This window comes from Rhipicephalus microplus, chromosome X, assembly GCF_043290135.1.
Source record: "Rhipicephalus microplus isolate Deutch F79 chromosome X, USDA_Rmic, whole genome shotgun sequence".
Taxonomy (NCBI): Eukaryota; Metazoa; Arthropoda; class Arachnida; order Ixodida; family Ixodidae; genus Rhipicephalus; species Rhipicephalus microplus.
This window is the reverse complement of record NC_134710.1, coordinates 353,840,826-353,864,853: the sequence shown is the minus strand read 5'-3', so window position 1 is coordinate 353,864,853 and position 24,028 is coordinate 353,840,826. Positions and strand designations below refer to the sequence as shown.

At 45.3% G+C, this 24,028-nt stretch overlaps 1 protein-coding gene and 1 long non-coding RNA gene across 2 annotated transcripts in view; one reads left to right on the top strand and one right to left on the bottom strand.

Moving 5' to 3' along the window:
• The window catches only part of LOC142776345 (uncharacterized), a 266,778-nt gene that overhangs the window by 80,680 nt on the left and 162,070 nt on the right, over positions 1–24,028 (top strand). The window lies entirely within an intron of this gene.
• LOC119161997 (nose resistant to fluoxetine protein 6) overlaps positions 1–24,028 on the bottom strand; it is a 118,932-nt gene that overhangs the window by 92,088 nt on the left and 2,816 nt on the right. The window contains exons 3-4 of the mRNA XM_037414484.2: positions 21,154–21,333; positions 4,559–4,652 (exon numbers count right to left, since the gene is read on the bottom strand). Of these exons, the coding sequence (XP_037270381.2) occupies positions 4,559–4,652; positions 21,154–21,333 (274 nt within the window). The remainder of the gene's footprint in view (positions 1–4,558; positions 4,653–21,153; positions 21,334–24,028) is intronic.

Here is a 24,028-nt window from a genome sequence, read left to right as displayed (position 1 = left end):
TGCTTCGTCTCAACCAGCTTCGACTGACACCAGGGCAACCAGGCGTAAGACATGGCTTTTTTACCAAAGCTGTCGATAGATAGATCGTGGATGGATTTTACTAGTTATTATCTGTAGGACTTCTGCATACCCGGTGGGTGGAATGCTCTCACTCAGCTGGTCCATTTTTTCCCTGCTTCTCTCGTGGCTACGTTATCACGGATGCTAATAAAATTTGTTGCCTTGATTCTTATCGCGACGTGTGAGCTCTAGTACGCATTGGTTAATTGCCAAAATAAGCATTCAGACATCAATTGCTTGAGAACGCGTGAAAATGTAGCCAGGAGCGAAACGTGACGGAATTGGACTTACCGAAGGACTGCATTGAACGCATCAGTCAAGGAGATGTGAAACCAAAATTTACCTGTGAAATTAACCCGCCTTTCATATATCTTTAGCTGCAGTGAAAATTCCGTGTCCCACGTTTCACATCGCTGGCGTCAGTCGAAGCGGGTCGAGGCCACGTGGCGGAGCATTCAAGTTATCTGTGTTGATAGCTGTTCGGTGAAATTTCAGTGCATCCACATGCATTCTGCGTGTTGAGTTTTAACGCAATAGCGTTGAATAGCTCGTTTGGCAGGAGTTTCGGCGTTGACGTCACCATAGCCATCGGCATCGTTGATTACGAGAGAAAATAGTGGCTGAAATATTAATCCAGATGCGAATGAAATAAATTATAAAACTTTCTGGGTTTAGAGTGAGGAGTAGGATTGAACCCGCAGTTCATTTCTCCGGCAAGCAGGTGTTCTACCACAGAGCCAGGCATCTCGTGTGAAACACCTTAAAGTTACCTTCTCTGCTTGGAAATGCAGTGAAAGTAACATTCATGTTTTACCAACACACACTGCAGGCTATAAATTACACGTAGTATCACAGTAATATTGAGTGGTGCAAGCGTATACATTGCTATTGGGCGTCAGGACAGACTAATATTATAAGTATCTAATGGCTTAAAGCCAGCAACCCATTTCAAAAAGGCACCATGTTACTGCGCGTACTTCCCTAAGACAACGTAGAGGGTACGTGGAAAGCTCGAAAATGATTCACGCGCATCAATACCAATTACATCGGTTTAAAGCACGCTGCCCAATACGCAGATGCAGCCACATTCGAAAGCTTCCCTGACGGAAGCCACCTTTATATTCATCGATTACATTGTAGTATTTCACTGTATAAGCTTCTTGAGTAGCACAATGCAATAAAGATCGGCCGATCTCACGTACAGAGGGAATGGATGATACGCGAAACACGAATGAGGAAGGTTGATATTACGCTTAATATTGATATTACGGTTGATATCACAACATTACGCAGCGGACGTAGATTATTTCGTACATGACGTGCTTATAATGAATATTATATTTGGACGTGTATTTACCTGTATTTACCTGTATTACGTGCCGTGTATTTATCACGTCACGTAATACCAAATTTGACATATGCGGAGCTTGTGAAACGACGGTGAGCGCGCTATGAGCGTATTATGTACTCATGTTTTACATGGCATCCATATGATGATTGTCATGTTTGGACGTGTCATATACCTTTGTCGTCCCTTCGCGCCCCGCAATACCAAATTTGGTTGGTACATGTGAAGCTAGCGACACGCCGGCAAGCGCATTATGAGCTTGGCATGAAGTCATCTTCTTGCATGACACGCTGCTCATGTTAATTATATTCGCACCCGTCATATTCGTTTGCATCTATTCACGTCCCGTAATACAAAATTTGGTATATGTCAAGCTAGCGAAACGACCGCGAGCGCACCATAAGCGTGGCGTGTAGTAATGACTTACATGACTTGCATGTCATGATTTCCACGTTAGGTTCTGTCACTTATTCTTGCCGTGCAGTCATATCATACCATATCAGTTTTGCAATATGTCTTGTGAACGAAACCCCCGAAAGAGCTGGAAGACCATGAAACGTAATTCATGACACTCATGACATGCATGCCATGATTTTCGTGTTAAAACTTATGCTCGTCATACACTCACGTCATGCCATACCAATTTTGGTATTGACACGATTATCGAAACGGCCAGGACAGTTAAAAGCCTCGGGCGGCTAGATAGATAGATAGATAGATAGATAGATAGATAGATAGATAGATAGATAGATAGATAGATAGATAGATAGATAGATAGATAGATAGATAGATAGATAGATAGATAGATAGATAGATAGATAGATAGATAGATAGATAGATAGATAGATAGATAGATAGATAGATAGATAGTCGCCAAAAGTCGCTATGAAATGATTCGCATTTAGAAAGTACACATTAGGTTGTTGAAGTATGTGCAAGCTACAAGATTTTGCAACCGCATTCAACCCTTGAAAATGAACCTGAAGGTTTCCCCAATTTCATTCGTGATTTTGTAAAGATTAAGCCCAATGCAGAGTGCTATACAGTGGCAATAACTAAAGTCAAAGAACTGTGACAAATTCCCTCTATCTCTCTGCAGTTTGTGACATAGCATAAGCTTCGAAATGAGTTCCCTGGAAAATTATGAAATCATTGGTTTCACAGTAGTGGACAATTGATGGATATGTGCGGTTTAACGTCCCAAAACCACCATATGATTATGAAAGACGCCGTAGTGGAGGGCTCCGGAAATTTCGACCACCTGGGGTTCTTTGACGTGCACCCAAATCTGAGCACACGGGCCTACAACATTTCCGCCTCCATCGGAAATGCAGCCGCCGCAGCCGGGATCCGAACCCGCGACGTGCGGGTCAGTAGCCGAGTACCTTAGTCACTAGACCAGCGCGGCGGGGCACAGTAGAGGACAACAAGCACTTTGCAAGAGTACACGACAAACTCAGAAGTGAACAAAATAAAAGTTTATATAGCATCATCGCATACCTAATACAGTAAATGTCGCTCTCGCAGATGTACACAACAAAACAAAACCATAGAAATTCCAACAAATGTCGAGGACACTTGAGTGTCGCCTTTAAATAATGAACGCGAAACTATATCCAGCCTAGTGACTACTTCAACAACTTAGTGCATACATTTTATCAACCCGAAAGTGTTTTATGCCGAGGTCCACCACGGCTCCACTGACGTACTTCCGTCAAAAAAGTTACTTAGAAAAATATTTACAAATAAATGGCAGAAAAAAAAACAACCAGAAGGCAAGACTTTGTCGCGTGGAATTAAACTTACAAACCAGTTAATTACCAGGGCGTGGCGCTAAACACTACGCCATGGACCGCGTTTTGTGGGTAACGCTAACGGCAAGCTATGCATGCGTGCACACCGCCCACCGTTTGGCAATTTTTTGAGCTTCGAAACTTAAGCGTGTTTTTGTTATCAGTGGCGGGATGGTGCGACGTGCTGGCGTTGAGCGCCCTCTAAATGTTGTCGTCTTCACGAAGCACCACCTCCACGGAGCGTGGTCTTTCCTGCGCGTGGGCTTATAAGACTCGTAATTCTGCAGAAGACATAAGTCACTAAGCTTTTTGCCGCGACCGCGTTTACCATAAGAGAGCGCTGCTGACAGAGAACGCAAGAAGAATTTTAGCAGTTGTTCGCGCTTGTGCGGCGTATACTTGTGCGCTCGCTTCATGCGTCTTTCGTTCTGTTTTAACAGCGCACTTTAAGTGTTCAGCTGGGACCTTTGTTAGTCTGCGCTCGTCCTATCTATGTTTATTTCGTGCATGCTCTCTGCATGAGGTGTGCGCTGGAATTTTCTAGCTGCTTTCTCTTCTTAAGGTGACTTTAAAATTCGTTGTTGTTAGTGAAACAATGCATAGTACAGCCTAAACGTTTCTTTAAAGACAAGCTTCACTTTCTGGTTAGGACGTATTATATAAAGGAGGATAAAGCACGTTTTTGTATGAGGTTACTCGAGAATATAAATCGTGGCTTACTACAATGTAACCAATAGGAGTTAAAGGGAGCTTGTTTTAGTAAAGCTTTCACATTGGCGGCCATTTGTGTAATGGGTAGCTTGCTCTGAACTACGAGCAATTGTGCGCCTGAAGTGTTTTCGAACTTGCTATGCACTCACCACATTGTCTTAAGAGAATACATTCAGCAACGTATGTGCCTTTGGTAATAGTTGCCCGGCTTCAAACCACGGAATTGCTAGGATAATCACATGTTCTCTCGCCTGATGGCATTACACGCTTGTACCGCGCATAATTACTTTGATATTATATGTTGTATTGTGAAGTGTGTATACAGAATACGTGTGTTTGTAAAGCAGGAGTGTTATTTCCACTGCATATCTATCCAGAGGAAGTTGGTTTCATTGTATTTTCAAGCAGATGCATGGCTCTTTAGAAGAACGCCTGCTTATCACGCAAATGGCCGGGGTTTGATGCTCACTGCACCCGGATATTTTTTTATTATTTATTTGCATCTTTCACAATTTTTTCAGTCAAGGCCAGGTTGGTTTTTCGCTATCCAGTGACAGCAACGCTGACGCCAGCACCAACACCGAAATTTCTGCGAAACAAGCTCTTTGACGCTGTCGCGTTAAAATAAGTAATATAGAAAACTTACCTTATGAAGAAAAATGTATCTACAGCTATGAAGCCTGCTGACATAATAGGTGACTCCCAGCTTTCGAAAATGTTTACAGCATTAAAGATCCTTGCTGAAAGAAAGAAAAAATAAGAGGGCGTAATTTTATGCTTGTTCAGAAGGCTGTTTCATTCTAGCATACACTCATATTGTCAGGTTCTCTTCAAAAACAAAAACAAATGGAAGGATCATTCTGCCATACGTGGGAAGCAATGCATGTGGTAGCATTCGATGGGATCATCATAAAATGTAAGGCTTGTACAAGACACACGCCACTCAACACAATGCTGAGTTAAGTAGTAGTAGTAGTACAAAACTTTATTATATACATCTCCAGACAGGCTTGAACTCCGGTGCCCCGAAGAATATACGGGGTGGAGAGCGAAGTCTGTCCGGTAGGGTGGTGCCCCTATTTCAGGGCCCCACTGGCGCGAGCCATCCGTTCAGCTCTTTGGATCAGTCGTAGCTGATCCACTAAGGCTGGGCTAGACAGCAGCGCCTCCCATTTCTCCCACGTGCCAGTGGTGTCGTGCTCTTCGTCGTGCTCTGCACACTCCCACGTGATGTGAAACAGTGTTGGGGTGGCTCCACACCACGGGCACATATCTCTGTACGCCGTGGGGTAGATCAGGTGAAGAGTGTGCAGATTTATGTAAGTGTTAGTCTGTATTTTTTTTAGCGCTGTTGCCTCCGCAGCGCTGAGCTTGCTGTGAGGACGTGGATACAGCTGCCTATTTTCTCTGTAGTACTTTAAAATTGTTGCGAAGCAAGGGTCCAGGGGTGTAGGGTCATCACTTGCATTGGCTTGAGTGGCTCGGTGATTTGTGAAGCCTCGAGCCACCTCATCCGCGCGCAGGTTCCCTGTCACACCCTCGTGCCCCGGTGCCCAAGTCACAGCCTGTACGTATTTCACTGTGGGGTCCCATCCTGGCCCAACCAATATACGGAGTGCTTGTGCTACAATTTTGCCCTTTAGATAGTTTCTGCAAGCTTTTTGCGAATCTGAAATGATTGTTAATGGAGCGTTTCGCGTCCATCCCTCTTTTATGGCGAGTGCTATGGCAACTTCTTCTGCTTGTGTTGTCGACGCCTGATCTATTGAAGCGCAGGCTTTAATTTTCCCTCTATGGTCGGTGGCTACACACACATATCTCTTTGCATTGGTCTGATAAGGCGCGGCGTCAGTGAATCTGGCCGTGTGTTCAAAAATCTTGTCTTTTTGTCTATGTAGTCAGCCCTTGCCTTTCTTCTTCCAGCATGCAGAGTAGGATCCATGTTGCTTGGTATTGGCAATACGGTGTACCATTTTCTGAATTCGCGTGGTACTTCTTTAGTTTCTTGGTGTGTTTGTAATAAAGTATAGCGCCCTAGTTTTGTTAGGACTGCTCTGCCCGTTGGGGTCTGGAAAAGGCGATTTTCTTGCGCTAGTAACTGGGCCTCGGATAATTCTTCAATTGTGTTATGAAGACCAAGCGCCAGCAGCTTGTCGTTTGAAGTATTCCGCGGTAATCTCAGGGTTTTCGTGTAGGCCATTCTAATTATTTGGTTTGCTTTTTCCTTCTCTTCCCTGTTCATAATTTGACATGGAAGCGAGTATGTATTGCGACTGATGACGAGGCTTTTGACCAATTTTAGGGTATCTTGTTCTCTCATGCCTTTATGGTTGTTTGTTATTCGCGAGATCATGCGTGAGATCTGCTGTACAGATGTTTTGAGTTGATTTAGTGTGTGCAGACATCTCTGATTAGCTTGAAGCCACATTCCTAGTATGCGTACGGTATCTTTCTCCGGAATGACATTTCCGTCGAGCTTGACTTCCAACTTTAGATTCGGGTCGACCCTCCGTGTTTTTCTCTTCGTGAAGCGAATGAGCTCTGACTTTTCGGCTGAGCACTGAAGACCCCGTATCCTTGCGTACTATTCTATGGTGTTAGCTCCCTGTTGTAACCTATCTTCTTTTTCTGCTAGACTGCCTGTGGTTGTCCATACCGTAATATCGTCTGCATATATCGCATGTTGTAGACCGGCAATATCTTTGAGTTTTCCAGCAAGGCCTGTCATGGCGACATTGAAAAGTGTCGGTGAAATGACCGCTCCTTGGGGTGTTCCTTTGTTTGGAGGTTTAATGATGTCGGATTCGTAATCTCCCAGCTTGATTGTTGCAGTCCTGTTACTAAGAAAACTTTTGACGTAGTCGAACATTCGTTCTCCACAGTTAGCTTCCTCCAGACCTTCTAGTATTGCTTTGTGACTGATGTTATCAAAGGCTCCCTTCATGTCAACTGCATAACGACGTTTTCCCCAACCTTAGAGATGTCCATTAATACTTGTTCTTTTAAAAGTAGTAGAACATCTTGCGTAGAAAGGTGTGAGCAAAAGCCAAACATAGTTTAGGGCATGAGGTTGTTCTTCTCGAGATGGTTGAGGAGCCTGGTGTTCACCAGTTTTTCAAAGATTTTTCCTAAGCAGGACGTGAGCGAGATAGGTCTCATGTTCTCAATGGCAAGTTTTTTTCCTGGTTTAGGCACCATGACCACAATCGCATGTTTCCATTCTGGTGGGACAGTTCCAGCCAGCCAATGTTTGTTTATGTATTTAGTGAGAGCTTCAATGCCTTCGTCATTTAGGTTCCTGATCATACCATTTGTGATTTTATCTGCACCCGCGGCTGTGTTCTTCTTGTTACTAAATATGGCTGCTCTTATCTCAGCGTCCGTAAAAGGCTTGTCTAAATCAGGTTGCGGTGATCCTTTATACCTTCCTTGATATGAAGGCGTCGCTCCGTCTTCCCCAAAGCATTTTATATGCATGGCTTGAATGAGGTCCTCTTTTGTACCTGGGTATAAGTGCAGCAATCGCTCAACGGCTTTACTGTTTTAAATTTTGTCTTCGTGGGGTCTATCATGGTTTTCAGTATGTTCCATGTTTTGGCCGTACTCAGCGTTCCATGGAGTGAATCACAGAAATTGGCCCAATTAGTTGCAGCTAATTGATTGGCGTAACCCTCTGCGCGCTGGGTGATATCTTTGATTTTTTCTTTCAATTAACGGTTACGTGTCTGTCTTTTCCATCTTTTGGTAAGGCTTCTTCTTGCTTCCGAAAGATGTAGTAGGTGTGAGTCGACCTCAGGGGCATTGCTTGATCGCGTAATTTCTTTACTGTACCTTTCTTTTTGACGCCTTATTTCGTCACACCAATCACTCAAGCTTGATATATCTGAGGCAGTCAACCTTTGTTCCAGTGATTTTCTGAACGCATGTTAATTAGTTAATTTGGCAACGCCAATCTTTTTACGTATCTGATCTGTGTGTATAGTGGTGCATAATATGTAATGATCACTGCCTAGATTTTCTAGAGTGTTGTGCCATTCCACCTCTTGACAATTTTTGCACATAGTTAGATCGGGTGTCGTGTCTCTGGAGTTACTGTTTCCTAGTCTTGTTGGCAATGCTGGATTCGTCAGGAATGTCATACCTGTAATTTCAATTTGCTGGGCTATGTTTCTGCCCTGGGCATCCTGAGTGAGGTATCCCCAGCTTGGGTCTTTTGCATTGAAGTCCCCCACAACTATTAGCGTGTTCTGCTTCGCTAGTTTAGCTGAATCTTCAAATAGTTTGTCGAAAGTTGCCTTTCTCTGTCGAGGTGGGCTATAAATGTTCAGGATGAAAATGCTTTTCTTTTTTTTCTCTTTATATAGGATTTCCGAAATGATATGTGAGATTTCGATTCCTTCTATTGGTTTATGCTGTATTGCGGTTATGGATTTGTGGACTAATGTCGCCACTCTCCATTCGTTGTTATTATTCACAGCTTCACCATGAGTGTCATAACCCTGCATGCTTGGCCTTATTCCCACCTCTTGGAGAGCTATCACAGCAGGTGGCCTCGGCTGCATGGCCACCAGCTGTGAAAGCTGTTCCTTTTTTCGTCGGAATCCCCGGCAGTTTCACTGCCATATGTCACACTCTTCCGTTGTTTTTCTTAGTCGCTTATCCATTGTCAGTATCTTCTTGTGTCATATTAAGTAGGCCCGGCCTAATGTATGCCTTATCTGCTTTTTCCCTTATGTGGCTGCTATTGGTATGCTTTCTCAACGCCTTCGTGAGTTCTATCTGTTGCGCTTGAATTATCTTTCCAACACGTCGAGTTTTCTGTCTACCTGCCCCATGACCTGTTCAACGATGTAGGGAACTATTTCTTTTACGGCTTCTTTCAGAATGACTATCGTCACCACAGTGTCGCCGTTCAATATTGATACGCTTTGTTGCTGTTGCTGCTGCTGTTCCGCCAAGGAAGATTGAGTGGGTTTCTCTTGTGGTTGTTGCTGCTGCTGCTTTTGTTGGCTTCTAAGTTGCCTATTTTCTCTTTCTAAGTCCCCCATTCTTACACGCATTAACTCTAGTTCTCGCTCGAGTCGCGCGAGCTGTGTGTGTGTTGATTGCGCTTGGTTTGGAAGAGGTTGGGAGGCTGCCGCTGCCCAGCTTACCCTTAATTTCTGGTGGTGGTGGTGGTGGTGGTGGTGCTGCTGCTGCTGCTGCTGTTGTTGTTGTTGTTGCTGCTGCTGCTGCTGCTGTTGCTGCTGCTGCTGCTGTTGCTATTGGTGGTAGTGGTGCTGCTGCTGTTGCTGCGATGTCTTCTTGAGCTTCTTGTTTTTGTTCGTCTTGCTTTCTTCTTGCCGAGTGCCTTTGGGGCTGAAGTGGTCTCGGGAATTCAATCTGGACCTTAATCTCGAGCGGGAACTGGATCAAGATCCGGAGCGTGATCCTGTGTCGGACCCCTCCATTAAATCCATATCCTGCCTTTCGGTGCTGAACCACCGACGCTTCAGTATTCCTGGAGATCGGTGTCCATTTTCGTGTCTAAGCTGTTGTACCTGATCTTTTCCCCGTTGGGAGACTTCTTAAGTCATTTAGTGCATTCTTTTGCCGCCGTTGGATGATCCCCGCCACATGATGCACACTTGGGAACGCACTCGTGGTCGTTTGGAGGGTCTTAAGCCTGCAGCCACCACACACATTCACAGTGGGTGTTGGACAGACGTCCGTCCTGTGGCCTTGGCTTTTACACAGTTTACAGTATTGTCTTGTGGGTTGGTATGGTAGACATGGCATCTCACAACCAAAGTAATACACGAAACGCGGCACAATGGGTCCATCAAAGGTTATCATTGCCGTCTCAGATTTTCCCAACATGCGTGCTTGCATAATTGTGACGCCCTGTGTGCGTACTCTAAGGTTGTTGAGAAGTTCTTCTACCGGTGTTTTACGTTCCAGTCCATGCACAACTCCCTTGAGAAACCCCTCGGGTGTAGAAAGGTTGGTATTCACGAGATGTCTGGTGTTCTTGAGGTCGAGCGCCTTGATTTTCAAAATTTGCTTGGCGACGTGGTCGTGCGGAGTACTTGCAATGATAATGTTGGATCCATTCCGGAGGCGCAGCAGGAATTTGTCACCTCTGCCTATTTCCGCGTCTCCACATGCACGTGCAATCGCTCGTGCCACTTCATATGTTTTTAAGTTTTTCACCACCAGTTCTGGTTTGGGTCGTATAATAATTTTCATATCATTCTTGGGTAGAGGCGTCACACGTGAGCGTCGGTGGCCTCTCATGGCACCCGACGCGTCGCGTCTACTCCCGTGCGCCCGCTCAGGCGTTCCATAACTGCCAACCGCGTATCTCTCGCTGTCTCTGAAGCTGCTGTCTGCCAGAGACGCTAAGTCATTAGTTTTTCTTTTCGTGAGATTTAGTGAAGTTTGCTGAAAATCACCAATTTGCCTGGGATCTTCCATGGCCCGCGCTTGCTTCCTTAGTCTCTTACGTTCGCGTAATGAGAGAGCAAGCTGCCACTGACCGTCTTTTGCCTCGTCGTCAGCTCCCTTTGATGCTTCATGGTGTTCGCTCGCGTCGCCGCTGGCTGACTCCACTTGTATCGCCTCGTCAGACGATGCGGAGTATTTGACGAAATCTTCTGCAGAGCCCAGTTCTGTGCTCAAATCTTGATCGTCCGTGTCCATGGCTTCCTTTGCCTTTACCTGGTCGTCGTCCGTTGGGTTATTGGCTGCTGCATTTGCACGCCCAGGAGAGTTGCTGGTAGTCGATGCACTGCTCCCCGGTCCGCCACTAGTCGTAGCCTAGCGGCCGGGCATGCCAGGTCCTTGGTCACTTCAGAAGGAAAGAAATCGGTGTCGTTGTCCCGATAACTTGGTGTCAAAATGATCACGTCATATTTCCAGACACACTCGGCGTTGCTTTAAAGAAGCCACGAAGTTTAACGCAAAAACAGGCAAAATTTTGAGGAGCCGAGACGAACGCGTCCGATCCGCTCGACGCCACCTAGCGTCTCTCCACTCTGAGTTAAGGAAATACGGCCGCTGCGTATCAAGAAGTGGCTTTCGTGCTGTCTATTATCCCAGAGCGAAATAAGCGGTGAGAGTAGCGAGTTCATGAGCTGTCTGCAGATGCTTGTCGAGCTAGCTAGTGCACCATCGCTTATCCTAAAACACTTCAATTTCACTCACACGGGGAAGTGCCAGCACTGTGAGAATTCCCGTGACATTTTCCACGTGGTGTGGGCGTGCAAGAAAACTCCTAAACTCACCGCTTTGGCAAACCCTTCTTGGAAGGACTGGGAGGCAGCCCTGACGGCTGCTTTGACCTGATGAACCAATGGGACTTACTAGAGCGTGACAGGGCTGCGGCCAACGCCAACGGAATCCCGTAAAGGGGGCTAACCTAGTGTTTGTACAGGCAGGTCCTTTAAGAACCACTCCCCACTCACTCTGTGCATATCTTTCATAAATGTAATTCATCATCAGCAGCCTCATGTTTGCGTTATTTTGTAGTTGCTGCTTGAGTGACGCACCTTTTCCTAACACCTATGTGTACCATCACGCTCTTCCTCCGGATAAAAGACGGCCCAGTGCTTTATTTCTGTTCTAAGGACCACCGATTGCAGGTTTAGCTTGCGGGACAATGTTATCACATGCACCCCTCGTGCGATGGAGATGACCACCTAGCTTCATCTCTATTTCAGCCGCGTTGAGGCGCAGCGCTAGCGTGCTTTCGATCGCGCGTATACGATGCGTTGGGTAACTTATTCAAGGGGACGTTATCCGGAACCTATAGGCTGCGGTAAAAATCTGTTAAGAGTGACCATAAATTATAATACATCTGTGAAATCCCTTCTAGGCGCAGTTGCATTACTTTAATCTAGTTGATTCCGTTCGGTGGTTGCTTCCCGTGACAAAGCTATTGCACCATTCAAGACCCACTAATGAATGGCTAAATGAAAGCAGAACTCGGCAGATCCCACGTACCATAATAATCGGTGTTATGTGAAACATGCGAAGGGAAGTTGACCATGTTGTAGTTTGTTATTTGAGCAAGACAATATGATGTGACCCTAAATGTACTTACAAATATTGTACTTACGCACATATGTTCAACAGTTGTTGATGTTTATATAACCAGTTGTTTGCACTTGCGCAACAATGCCAATTGGAACGTGCGTGTTGTGACACCAGAAGCAGTAAGCTGATATGAAGCGCTGAAACTCGCAAATATGGTAGTCTTGGGCACTGCTACATAAAATAACTTCAGCTTTTGGCACGTAGCTGCAATTTACGATAGCTCGAAGGCAGTGCTCTATGAAAGGAGTACCTATGCAATTTCAGCGCTTTCTTTAGTTTATCAATGTCAGACAGATAGGCCTGATTGAGCCGTTAACCACCTTCTCCTCGACCTCGATTCTCTCACCGACTACGGAGGGATCCTGGCGGCATACAGAGAGGCCAGGAGAGCCTTTCCGCCCCTGCATCGTTAACGGTCACGTGCGGAAGCAGTGAAGCTCCAACAATTGCGAACAGAATGCATGTGAACGCCAGCAATGGCACGGCACGTATGCCGCGACATGTTTGTGGACGCAAAGTGTAGCGTGTGCGAGCGTGAACTAGCCACCCTCCGCCACATCATGTGGGGCGGGTGTAACAGGGCTGTGAACAATGGGAACGGGCAGTGCCAGGACGTCACGTATCCCGAAAAGGTGGGAGCATGGATACGCTCCGAAGACTGAATGACGCAACGAAGGGCCATCCAGCGGCTTGAGGAGGCCCTGGCAAAGCAGAGGAGAAAGGGAGCCGACGGCCCGAACAACGGGAGCGGAGGAGCCTGAGTATCCAACGCCTAGCCGGAGCACAACATACTCAAGATCTAGGCTCTGGGACTATGTCACAGAACGAGCGCTCAAAAAGAGCGCACCGCCAACTCCTCGCGACGAAACGCCGGAGTGACGCCGCGAGGTCAACGATAAAAGAAAAAGAAAAAAAAACAAGCTCCCCGGGCACGCTCCCTCTCCTCTCGGAAGCGTGGCTTCGCCGACAAACCTTCTCACCCCACATCGGCGGCCGAGCAAGCACTCGAAATTTCTAGAAGGAAAGGGGCGGGGTCATGCCGGGTTGAGTCATCCGTCGCGGACGGCATTCGAACCGTCTCGGCCCCTCCACAGCCTTCGCTGCGTATCGCGCCGACGAAATGACGAGAACTTTCTGGAATCTCGCGCGGAGGGTATTTAATCGAGTAGCCGAGGTGAGAGATCAGGAGAAGACGGAAGTTAGCCCCAGAGTGCGTAGGGATTCCGCCGTTTAGTCGGCGAAGGTTTTGTCCGTGGTGACAAAGCAGGAGAAGAAGATGATTTCCACCTGAGGGGTGACGACTCGAGCTACAGGCAAGAGTGTGTGTTTACCGCTATCGAGCGAAGACGCGTGGCAACAGCTGCGTGTGTGAAGCCGACGTGTTTCCGGCGAAGAAGTTTGAAGCTTGAAAAGTGGCCAATTGAAGACGCGAGGTTTCCTGGAAGAGAAACTTCGGCGAGGATTACTGGAAGAGAAACTTCGGGGGGCGCGGAACGACAACGCTGGACTTTGAGTGACTCTCGGAAGGGTATCATCTAGACTTTTGTTCCAAGAACTTTGCACTGAATAGGTTTTCTATCTCTTTAGTCTTTAAGTGTCTTGGTTGTTCAATGCAGGCGACTGCATTGTAGTGCGTATTGTTGTCTGTGTCCGTTGTTTCGAGTGTGGCTCATTGTACTGTGTAGTACGTTGTTTGATTGGTGACATATTGTACTCAACTATTGTGGAGTGTGCATACCTGTGTATTGTTTTTGATCTGCCGTTACTGAGAATATAATTCTGTTTTGTTTATAAACTGTCGGCTCTGACTTGTTCTTTGGGCCACAGCCGGCGTCCGCTGGCGCGCCAAAAAGGACCACTTCTAAATTGTCCACGCTTTCGTGGTGCGGTTTGGGGGGCCGACACTTCGGCCCTTAGAACTAACCCGGCGATCGCCTCCCCAATTAACGGGACCTGTGTGACAGACTATCGGACTCTATTAGCCATTGTCTTCAGATAGGGAATACCCTCGCCCTGCGTGGCCGGTGACTTTCCGCACGCCGGATTGCGTAAATAAATGTTATTTCTCTCTCTCTAGCTCTTTGATGCTCTCTCTTGTCACCTTGCTTTTGCGTGTGCTTTGTGGTCATGGGAGAGAAAACTTGTCATTCAGTGCCTAGCGATTTATTGATATGTGGGGTTTAACGTCTCAAAACTACCGTAAGATTATGAGAGACGCCGTAGTGGAGGGCTCCGGAAATTTCGACCACCTGGGGTTCTTTAACGTGCACCCAAACCTGAGTACACGGGCCTACAACATTACCGCCTCTATCGGAAATGCAGCCGCCGCAGCCGGAATTCGATCCCGCGACCTGCGGGAGAGCAGCCGAGCACCTTAGCCACTAGAACACCACAGCGGGGCAGTGCCTAACGACAGAAATAATTCAAAGTAATGTTTTGTTGAGTTGTATCCAGATCCGTGGGGTAATGTCTTGAATTTCTCGTAATTACTCGTGATCACAATGTCGGCGGTTACTCTGTAAGTGATATGGTGTTTTGAGATAGCGTGTCGCCGTTCGAGGCGCTAAAGAGTTTCTTAATATACACTAGAGGGAATTCTGGCGATAGTGTCTAGGGAGCTACAACGCACGGCGCTTCAGCGAGCATGGGAATGATGCGTAGTACACACATTTCTCTAATTTTCGTACTTCTGGCCTGCTTCTGGCCCCGTGTTGGTTCGTGTGTCTTAGAGCTGTTTTTTTTACGAAAAATAAATTAGCAAATGTTCAGCGTCTGCGCTTCATAACCTAATTTTTTTAGGCTTATCATGTTGATTCTAGTCACAAAGTTCAAAAGGGATCGTTCTTTCCTTCAAAACAAAAACGTAACCAGCAATGAACGAAGCCACAACTACGATTAGCCACCAGCAAGTACAAAGACTAGACAAATTTATGCACTACCCATCATTCCCATGGTCGGTAAACGATCGCCGCGCCAGAGTCCCCTCTAGTTACTTTTAGGAAACTCTATGCGAGGCGCTATGCGGGCAACCAATGGCGACGCGTCATGGTGACGCCATGGCATAACTAGCGCTGTGAGGTGGCGGCGGCATTGGTTCCAGCCACAAAGAAGGAGCAGGAAGGAACAAATCTTACAGACTTATGACATTGGAGTCGAAAACACGTATAGGGTATCTCCGGGGGAAAGTGCTCGAACGCACGTGTGATGCAAGCAGCCTTGGCCCTCATGTAGCGTCACACCATGGCCACTCTCTGAACTATGGCGGACCGATGGCTTCATAGAAGAATGCGCGTTTGAACTGGCATTGAACGAAATAAAGGAGGCGTTCGTAATGATCATAAAATTTGATAGCCAGCACTGCAACTCCTATTGATGCTTCACGTACAATATGGTCAAGTGGAAAAGTAGTTCCTAAACTTGGCGTGGCTCTGTGGTAGACTGCTTGGTTCCTACAGAGAATGTTCGTGTTCAGTGACTAATGGGACTCTGACAATTATTCTTGAAAATCGTCGGCTCAACGCTGGCTCAAAATTGTCGGCTCAAGGAACACGCGTTAAAATTACCTATGTGTGTTCTCGCAGTTTCTGGGTAGATATAAAATGTCAGTCACCTGTGGCACCTACCCTCGTACGACTGTGGTGGCACTAGCCCATCCCCGCTGATGTGCCAATGTTTCAGAAAGTGTTTGGCGACGTTCCCGACGACCTTGTAACATGATTCATGTCATGACCAGCGAGTCGTATTTGTCAAAGTACCTTACCCTACTATGCTAACTTTCGTGTACCCCCGGTTAAAGGGGTCATGAAAGCACCTAAATGCAGGCGGCTAGATAGATAGATAGATAGATTGATAGATAGATAGATAGATAGATAGATAGATAGATAGATAGATAGATAGATAGATAGATAGATAGATAGATAGATGAACGCCAAAAGTGCTTGCAATACGCAAAGGTATGCATCGCATTTAGAAATAAATCGCCAGCCAAGCACTCCATACCGTTAGTTTACCAGTGAAGCTGAAGCTTGTGGCAGCTGAAGCCACACGAAAAAGTCCCGCCAAAAGCGAGCATCAGCCCCTGAAAACGTGTTTCTGTCATTGCCTCGTTGATGCTACTGTATCTGTGGTCACTATAAAGTAGTACTATTCGGGTCAATGTGAGTCTCCTCCTCTCCTCATGCTTGGTAGCCACGATAATGCAAATGCTATTTTCTCTGTCTTTGGTCACGTGTTTTCTTTTGCTTCCACAATAACACCGGCTAACTCTCCTTTTTGTTCATAGAGAGGTTATGCCTGTGTCCATAGTTTTTGCTGGAAGCTTTAGGATCGCTACTGCAGCTGATGAGAGAGGAGGCAGAGGTGAAAGCGCTTGGTTGGCGATATTTTTTTTTCAGAACCTAATTCATATTTTGCCAACGACACCCCTGGCTCTTCGGTCTTCTATTTCTTAAGAAAAATTTATTGTTTATCCTGTACATGAAGGGAATGCGCCAACTTGCTATTTCCACGACGGAACAAGGAGGGCGAGCCTCCTGGCCCTATCGTGGGTATACTGAACAACCGGGGTTTGATTGCCACGCTGCCTTGGGTCGTTATTATCGCTTGCATTCGGCTCAGAAGACCGTCAAATTGTCAATGCGCAGTAGCTGCTTAGGCTTTTCTTCTTGCGGTGGTCTGTTCTTATGGCCGTATTGCTGCATCGACCCGGCGAACGTTAATTCTATAGCGGATCAGCTTTAGGTGCTTTTCTTGGAATGTTGTCTTCTGTTCAGGCATTCTTGCGATCCGCGACCTCCCCGTGTGCAAGTCTTCAATAGGACCTTTCCTTAAAGCCGAACTTTTAATGCGCCCGTGAACTGATCACATGATGTTTGTCCCTCATTGTCTGATGACCTTCCGTGGCTGAAAGGCGACATGCGCGCACGTGGACAGAGCGAAGACGAATTACTTTTTTGCAATTATCTCGGTTTCCTTCTCCCTTACAATATTTTTTTCCCACTGCCGATCTCTGTTGTTGAGGCAACGTTCACTGAGAGGTTGGTAGGCTTCTGAGAGGTTTCCATCAGCTACAGAGCAACCGACTACTGTGAACCTAAGTAGATAGATCATGAGATGCAGGTAGATAAGCCACCGCCAAACTCCTACCAACCAACCACAGACCAATGGCTACAGCTAGTGACGAAATAAGAGTACAGTCCTCATTGTTGTCATGTAGTCTATCGACGTGGAGTGCAGGACGAGGAAGGTTTTGTACGAGACAAACTCATGCAACATGGTCGTACAAGAACCGATGCAAATGACGTCAATCACGCTGGTCTACAAAAAGCACTCAGCAATGAAGCTCAACACGGTGCTGCTGAACATCAAAGATGAGAAAAATCCCGCTTTTGTTTTGTCTGCGTATCAACCACCGGCACTGAGCCTACAGCTGTCACTAGAATTTTTGATGACTCAACATAAAATAATGACCCAGAGACCTTGTTTGGGTCTGTACGCCGATACACCGACGTATATTTAGACAAATAATTTTCGCTGATACTCTGGGCCTTGCAATGTTGTTAGACGGCTCGGTGCTCTGGACTGAGTGGTAATTTCAGACGACACTACAAATGATCAGCGGCGCGTCACACAACCCGATGTCACCCATATCTTTCGCCTTTAGGGGACCGAGACACAGTCTTTTAGGGTGCCATTGTTTTCGGAAAATCGGAGAGTTACCAGTCGGTGAGTCTAATCTAAGAATGAGAAAGTGGGAAACGCCGCGAAACATTTCTTAACAGAATTTTTTGTTATCTACAGCGAATAAGAAGTGAAATACCTAGACGCTGCAAACAGTGAGTGCCAGAATGGTTCGTGTTCGAGGGTGGCGGCTTACTGCGCATGCGTGCATTCCGCATGCATGCACCGTGGCTCTACTTGCCCCACTGGCGGCCATGATGCTGGCGCCGCTTTTCACCATGGAACTTTTAAGTCATAAGCAGCGCAAAGTTGAGCGGGGCTGGATAATAATATGGGAACGTACAGGAATTCAGAGTCTCGCTTCAGAACAGGTACTCGGCTTTTAGGGAGGAAACCAACCTTAGCGTAGATACAATGAATGATAATCTGACGAGTATCATTACGGAGTTTCCAGTGGAAGTTGGAGGAAGGGTAGTTAGACAGGACACTGGCAAGCTTTCCCAGCAAACAAATAATCTCATTAAGAAGCGTCAAGTCATGAAAGTCTCAAGTACAGCAGACAAAATAGAACTGGCAGAGCTTTCGAAGTTGCCTAATAGGCATAAGGTATGCGATGTAAGAAGGTATAACATAGAGAGAATTGAACACACTTTGAAAAATGGAAGAAGCGTCAAAGCAGCGAAGAGGAAACTTAGGATAGGCAAAAACCAGATATATGCACTAAGGGACAAAGAAGGCAAAATAACAACCAATATGGATAGGATAGTTAAAATTGCGGAGGAGTTTTACAGAAATCTGTACAGTAGCCGGAACAACCATGACCTTAATACTATAAGAACTAGCAGTAACTCAGATGACACCCCACCAGTAATAATAGAAGAAGTTAGAAAAGCTTTGGAGAGAATGCAAAGAGGCAAAGCTGCTGGTGAGGATCAGGTAACATCAGATCTGCTGAAAGATGGAGGACAGATTGTGTTAGAAAAACTAGCCACCCTGTTTACGAGGTGTCTCCTGATGGGAAGAGTACCAGAGTCTTGGAAGAACGCTAACATCATCCTAATACATAAGAAAGGATATGAAAAGGACTTGAAGAATTACAGGCCGATCAGCTTGCTCTCAAGCTATTTTCAAAGGTAATTGCTAACAGAGTAAAGAATACATTATAATTCAATCAACCAAAGGAACAAGCAGTATTTCGAACAGGCTGCTCAACAATCGACCACATTCATACTATGAATCAGGTAAAAGAGAAATGTTTAGAATATAACCAACCACTATACATAACCTTCATAGATTACGGGAAGACGTTTGATTCAATAGGAATATTAGCCGTCATGCAGACACTGTGCAATCAGGGCGTCGATGAAGTATATATAAAAATCCTTGAATAAATCTACAGGGGATCAACTGCTACGACAGTGCTTTATAAAGAAAGCAACAGAATACCAATCAAAAAGCGTGTAAGGAAGGGGGACGCAATCTCCCCAATGCTATTTACTGCATGCTTACAGGAGGTTTTCAGAAGCCTAGAATGGGACTGGTTAGGAATAAGAGTTAATGGAGAGTACCTTAGTAACCTGCGCTTCGCCGATGACATTGCATTTCTGAGGAACTCGGGGGACGAATTTCAACTAATGATTACGGAGTGAGACGAAGGGAGCAGTAATGTGGGTCTAAAAATTAATATGCAGAAAACGAAAGTAATGTACAACAACCTCGGAAAAGAGCAGCGCTTCGAGATAGGTAATAGTGCACTTCAAGTTGTAAAGGACTATGTCTACTTAAGGCAGGTAATAACCGCGGAGCCAAACCACGAGATTGAAGAGACTATAAGAATGAGAATGGGGTGGAGCATATTTGGCAAGCACTTTCAAATAATGACAGGTAGATTGCCACTATCCCTCAAGAGGAAACTATATAACAGCTGTATCTTGCCGGTACTTAGCTACGGAGCAGAAACATGGAAACTTGCAAAGAGGGTCCAGGGTAAATTGAGGATGACGCAGTGAGCAATGGAAAGAAAAATGGTAGGTGTAACCTTAAAAGACAAGAAGAGAACAGAGTGGATTAGGGAACAAACGGGGGTTGAGGATATCATAGTTGAAATCAAGAAGAGGAAATGGAAGTGGACCGGGCATGTAGCGCGTAGACAGGACAACCGCTGGTCATTAAGGGTAACTAACTGGATTCCCATAGATGGCAAGCGGGTCAGGGAGAGACAGAAAATTAGGTGGGCAGATGAAATTAAGAAGTTCGCGGGTATAAATTGGCAGCAGCAAGCACAGGACCGGCTTAACTGGCGGAACATGGGAGAGGCTTGTCCTGCAGTGGACGCAGTCAGGCTGATGGTGATGATGATGATGATGATGATGATGATGGTGATGATAATAATATATTTACTCTAACACTTAAGGGCTGGCACGCATGACAGCATCAGACTACGCGACTACGTACAGGAAAGTTATTGACTCCAATTTCATAACACAGCTTCAATTCTCTTTCGCATGAATGGTATTACCACAGTTACGTTCGAGTTGAAAATAAACATCCTACTCACAATGCGAAAACATGCTGGAGTCTGTGACTATATTTCATGGTCTTTTCATTTTCACTAGACTCTCTTCACACATGCTGGCCAGTTGTAGGTTCCTAAATATGATTCAACATGTGAGGGAACTTTAGCACTACTTTTCGCTTTATGAATAATGGTTATTTCAATGTGTGAGGGCAGTTTTACTGTTTCAATGTTTTGTTTTAACAATCAGGACGATGATTTTTTTCAAGGAACGGGACCATGCGCGCTTTTTTACCTACTGTGTAATTCAAACCATGCCCCAACGTGTGGGAACCTTCGACATTCTTTTAGAATATTCTAATAGGCTTCAGTGCGCAACGTCCCTCTTACAGGTTGTTATTGAGCGAGCCCAGTCACCAAAGATAACGCAGACCATTTCAATGCCACGCGAGTAAAATGCCCACGGTGCTTAGTACTGACCAGTATGTCGACGACCAATGCTCTGTTCCCAACTTGCTGTATAGCATGTATTGCTTGTGCGTGCTTTAGCTTTCCATGCATAAGCTTAAGTTCACCTGAACAAAGAGTTTCATCCGGAGCATGCCGACTGCGAGTTCATTGAACGCCATGACCATGCGGCAATATAAAAACGTAAATCTGACACAGCTGCTTATTAATTTGATTTGCAAAGCAACGTTGTAATTTGGGAAAGTATTATTTAATTTTAGTTCAGTGTGGAGCTTGTAATTAGTTGCCCTTATAACGATATGTGTCTTAATTGAAAATACCATTGTTGACAAGTCTTTGAACTTGATATTGGATGTGAGTAAATACAACAAAGTGTTATTACATTTTGTTGTAGTTTACTCCCATTGTACAAGAACGATTGCATTGTGCAAACTTTACGGAATGTACATAAAACTTTTGGTTTGGTAGATAAGTGAAACAAAACTTTGCTACTCATTACTTACTTCTGTTTTCGTTGGTCTGGGAATAGGAATGTCCGAGGCATATCCAGAAGATGCTTAAGCAACGAAGGCCATGCACAAACCTGTAGTCCTGTGTATCGGGATCGCCATTCTCCGTGACTTTCAGAATTCGCTGACTGTTACTCACGACAGAAAAGGCAGTGATGCACTTGTAGTAAAGGGCTGGAAAAGTAAAAAAAAACACTCACTTACGAGAAAACTTTCAGAACGCTGCAAGTGTGACGTGAACACACAAACACATACAAACACATACAAGCACACACAAACACACGCATAGAGAAAGAAGAGAGACATATTCAGGATATAGTAATATCTAGAACATTAACAACAATCACTTTATGCTTACACGATTGCGCAAACAGTGTGAGCTGCTCTTCTCTTCAGCAGACAAAGGGGACGAGGGGGGAGGGGTTACCTATATGTACACTCCAGCGGGGTATGGATCTTGTTTTCTACTGGTGAAGGTGCCTGCGAAGCTCATCGCCAAACGTGCAGAGTGGTGCATACTGATTGAAGTTGCACCATTTATATTGAGGTGGACCTTGTCAGTGCTTTTGCAAGTACCGACCAATAAACAAACAGTGGAGTCCAGTGAAGAGACTGAACACTTAAATTATTGAGCACACACACACACACACACACACACACATATATATATATATATATATATATATATATATATATATATATATATATATATATTTAGGTGTGTGTGTGTGTGTGTTTATTTGTTTATTACATAAGAATGTATACAAGGACAGATGGTAGAAGTAGAGAAGGAAGAAACGTCACCTTGATAAAGGTGTGAGCCTCAGCCCACAGCTTCATCCTTCCGTCAACGTCAGCGTGAAGACTTATGAAACATGCGTAATTACCAAAGCAGCCCACCATGTTATGACGAATCGCATTGCTACCAAAGCCTTCTTGCTGGCACTCTGAAGGTTTTGGCTCATAGAAGGGTAGTCGCAATGATCACCTGTGCTAAAGAACTCCTATTTGTGACAGTACTGAGAGATATCAGTGATATTCAGAACGTCTGAGGACCTCTCAATTCGCGTTGTTGTTCTCTACGCTTCAAAGAGAGCCGAACATTTCTCCATTTGGTGCGCCTTGCCGGCCCCACCGTGGTGCTCAAGTGGTTATGCTGCTTTACTGGTAACCCGAAGGTCACAGAATCGAATAGCAGCTGCCGCGGCAGCATATTCAACGGGGGCGGAAATGTTAGAGGCCCATGCACGTAGATTCAGGTGCACGTTAAAGAACCTCAGATTATCTAAATTTATGGAGCCCTCCACTACGGCGTCTCTCTTAATCATATCATGGTTTTTGGACGTTTAGGAACGGTTAGTGGAAGAGAGTCCTATAATTTGTGAAGTCTTGATTATACAAGGTGGTGGGAAGATGCAAGCTCAAGAGTAATCACACGGAGATTGTACTGCTGGGGAAAAGTGCTCTTTTTATTTTAGGGCCACTGACATCTTTGTGTAAAGACGCTACAAATAGCTATGATGCTCAAAGTGATTTGGTTAATGAACAGGACAGCAAGACATTGGCATACCAGAAGAAGCTGATAGATCACCCGTGGTGACGTTGGCAAAAAACAGCATTTCTTAAACGTCGGGCGCTCCATCCACCCTTACGCAGATCTTAAACGAGTCCATCTCTACAGCTGTCTCGAATTATATAGAGCTCATCCAGAAGTATGACATTTGTAAAATTGTTTGGCCGTGAGGCCGAAACACTTGTAACCATGGTTGAGGTAGATTAATCTAAGCTTGACAAGTGAAGCTCGAGAAGGCGAGTTTTTAAACGCCCCATACACCATGCCTTCAAGCTCGATTTGTCCAGTTTTATTGGGAGAGGCATGGCCGTGTTGAAAAGGAAAAGGAATGAATGCGTGAAGGCAAGCACTGCCGCAGAAAAAGGAGTTTGAACAATACTACGCGTTCGGTGTGGTTATAACTTCACAACAGCTTAGTGAAAACCGCAGAAAACAACGAAAAAGACAAGGTGCCACTTGTATTCCTGTTGAACATCAGAACCATACTGTCACTCCAGCTGAAGGAACACACAAAGTAAAAGGAGTGTGCTTTCATCAGTTATCCCAAGCATTGTTACGCCGACGACATTCATGCTAAATATGCCATAAGGTGCCACGACATTGTTCTATTCTCAAAAACACACAGGATGTACCTTTCATCAGCATCTATACGCACCGAATGAGTGTGTTTTCCTGTACGCAACAGCCAGCCTCGCTCTGCAGAGCAGTTATTTCATCACTAGACTGCTGTACTCTTCCCTGAAGTTTGCGGAATTCTGCTTGGACATTGCACTTTTTGTCTGCTAAACATTTTACTATTATACTAAGTTTTTCATCAGCCATGTCATTTTATTCATGACAATGTAAAAAAGTTGAACACGAATAACAGCCTACTGCGTACTGAAGTTTGGCGTATACATTTGAATCCCAGAATATTTCTTAGTTTAGAGTGCAGGCGAATGAGCTGGTTTGTTATCTTGAGCCTTGTCGTCAATTATTAAAAATGCTTATCTTTATAGGGCGCACAAACCTGGTGCTCTCTATGGAATCCAGTGTTGAATGTTGTGCCGCGTTCGCAAACCTCACAAATATCGCATCACCCACAGTTTTCAGACAACTGGAACAGACTGCCGCAAGAAGAAAATGCATATTTTTTTATCAAAGCAGTCTCTAGTAGACTTGTTGCGGTGGACGCCTCTTAACAAATTTGTTATGTCTGGACAGTTTCATTCAAGTACTGCGACAGGAAACACATGCAAACTAGCTATCACATCAAAGTTCCTGGTCATTTGTCGAAGTATTTAGGCACAAATCACA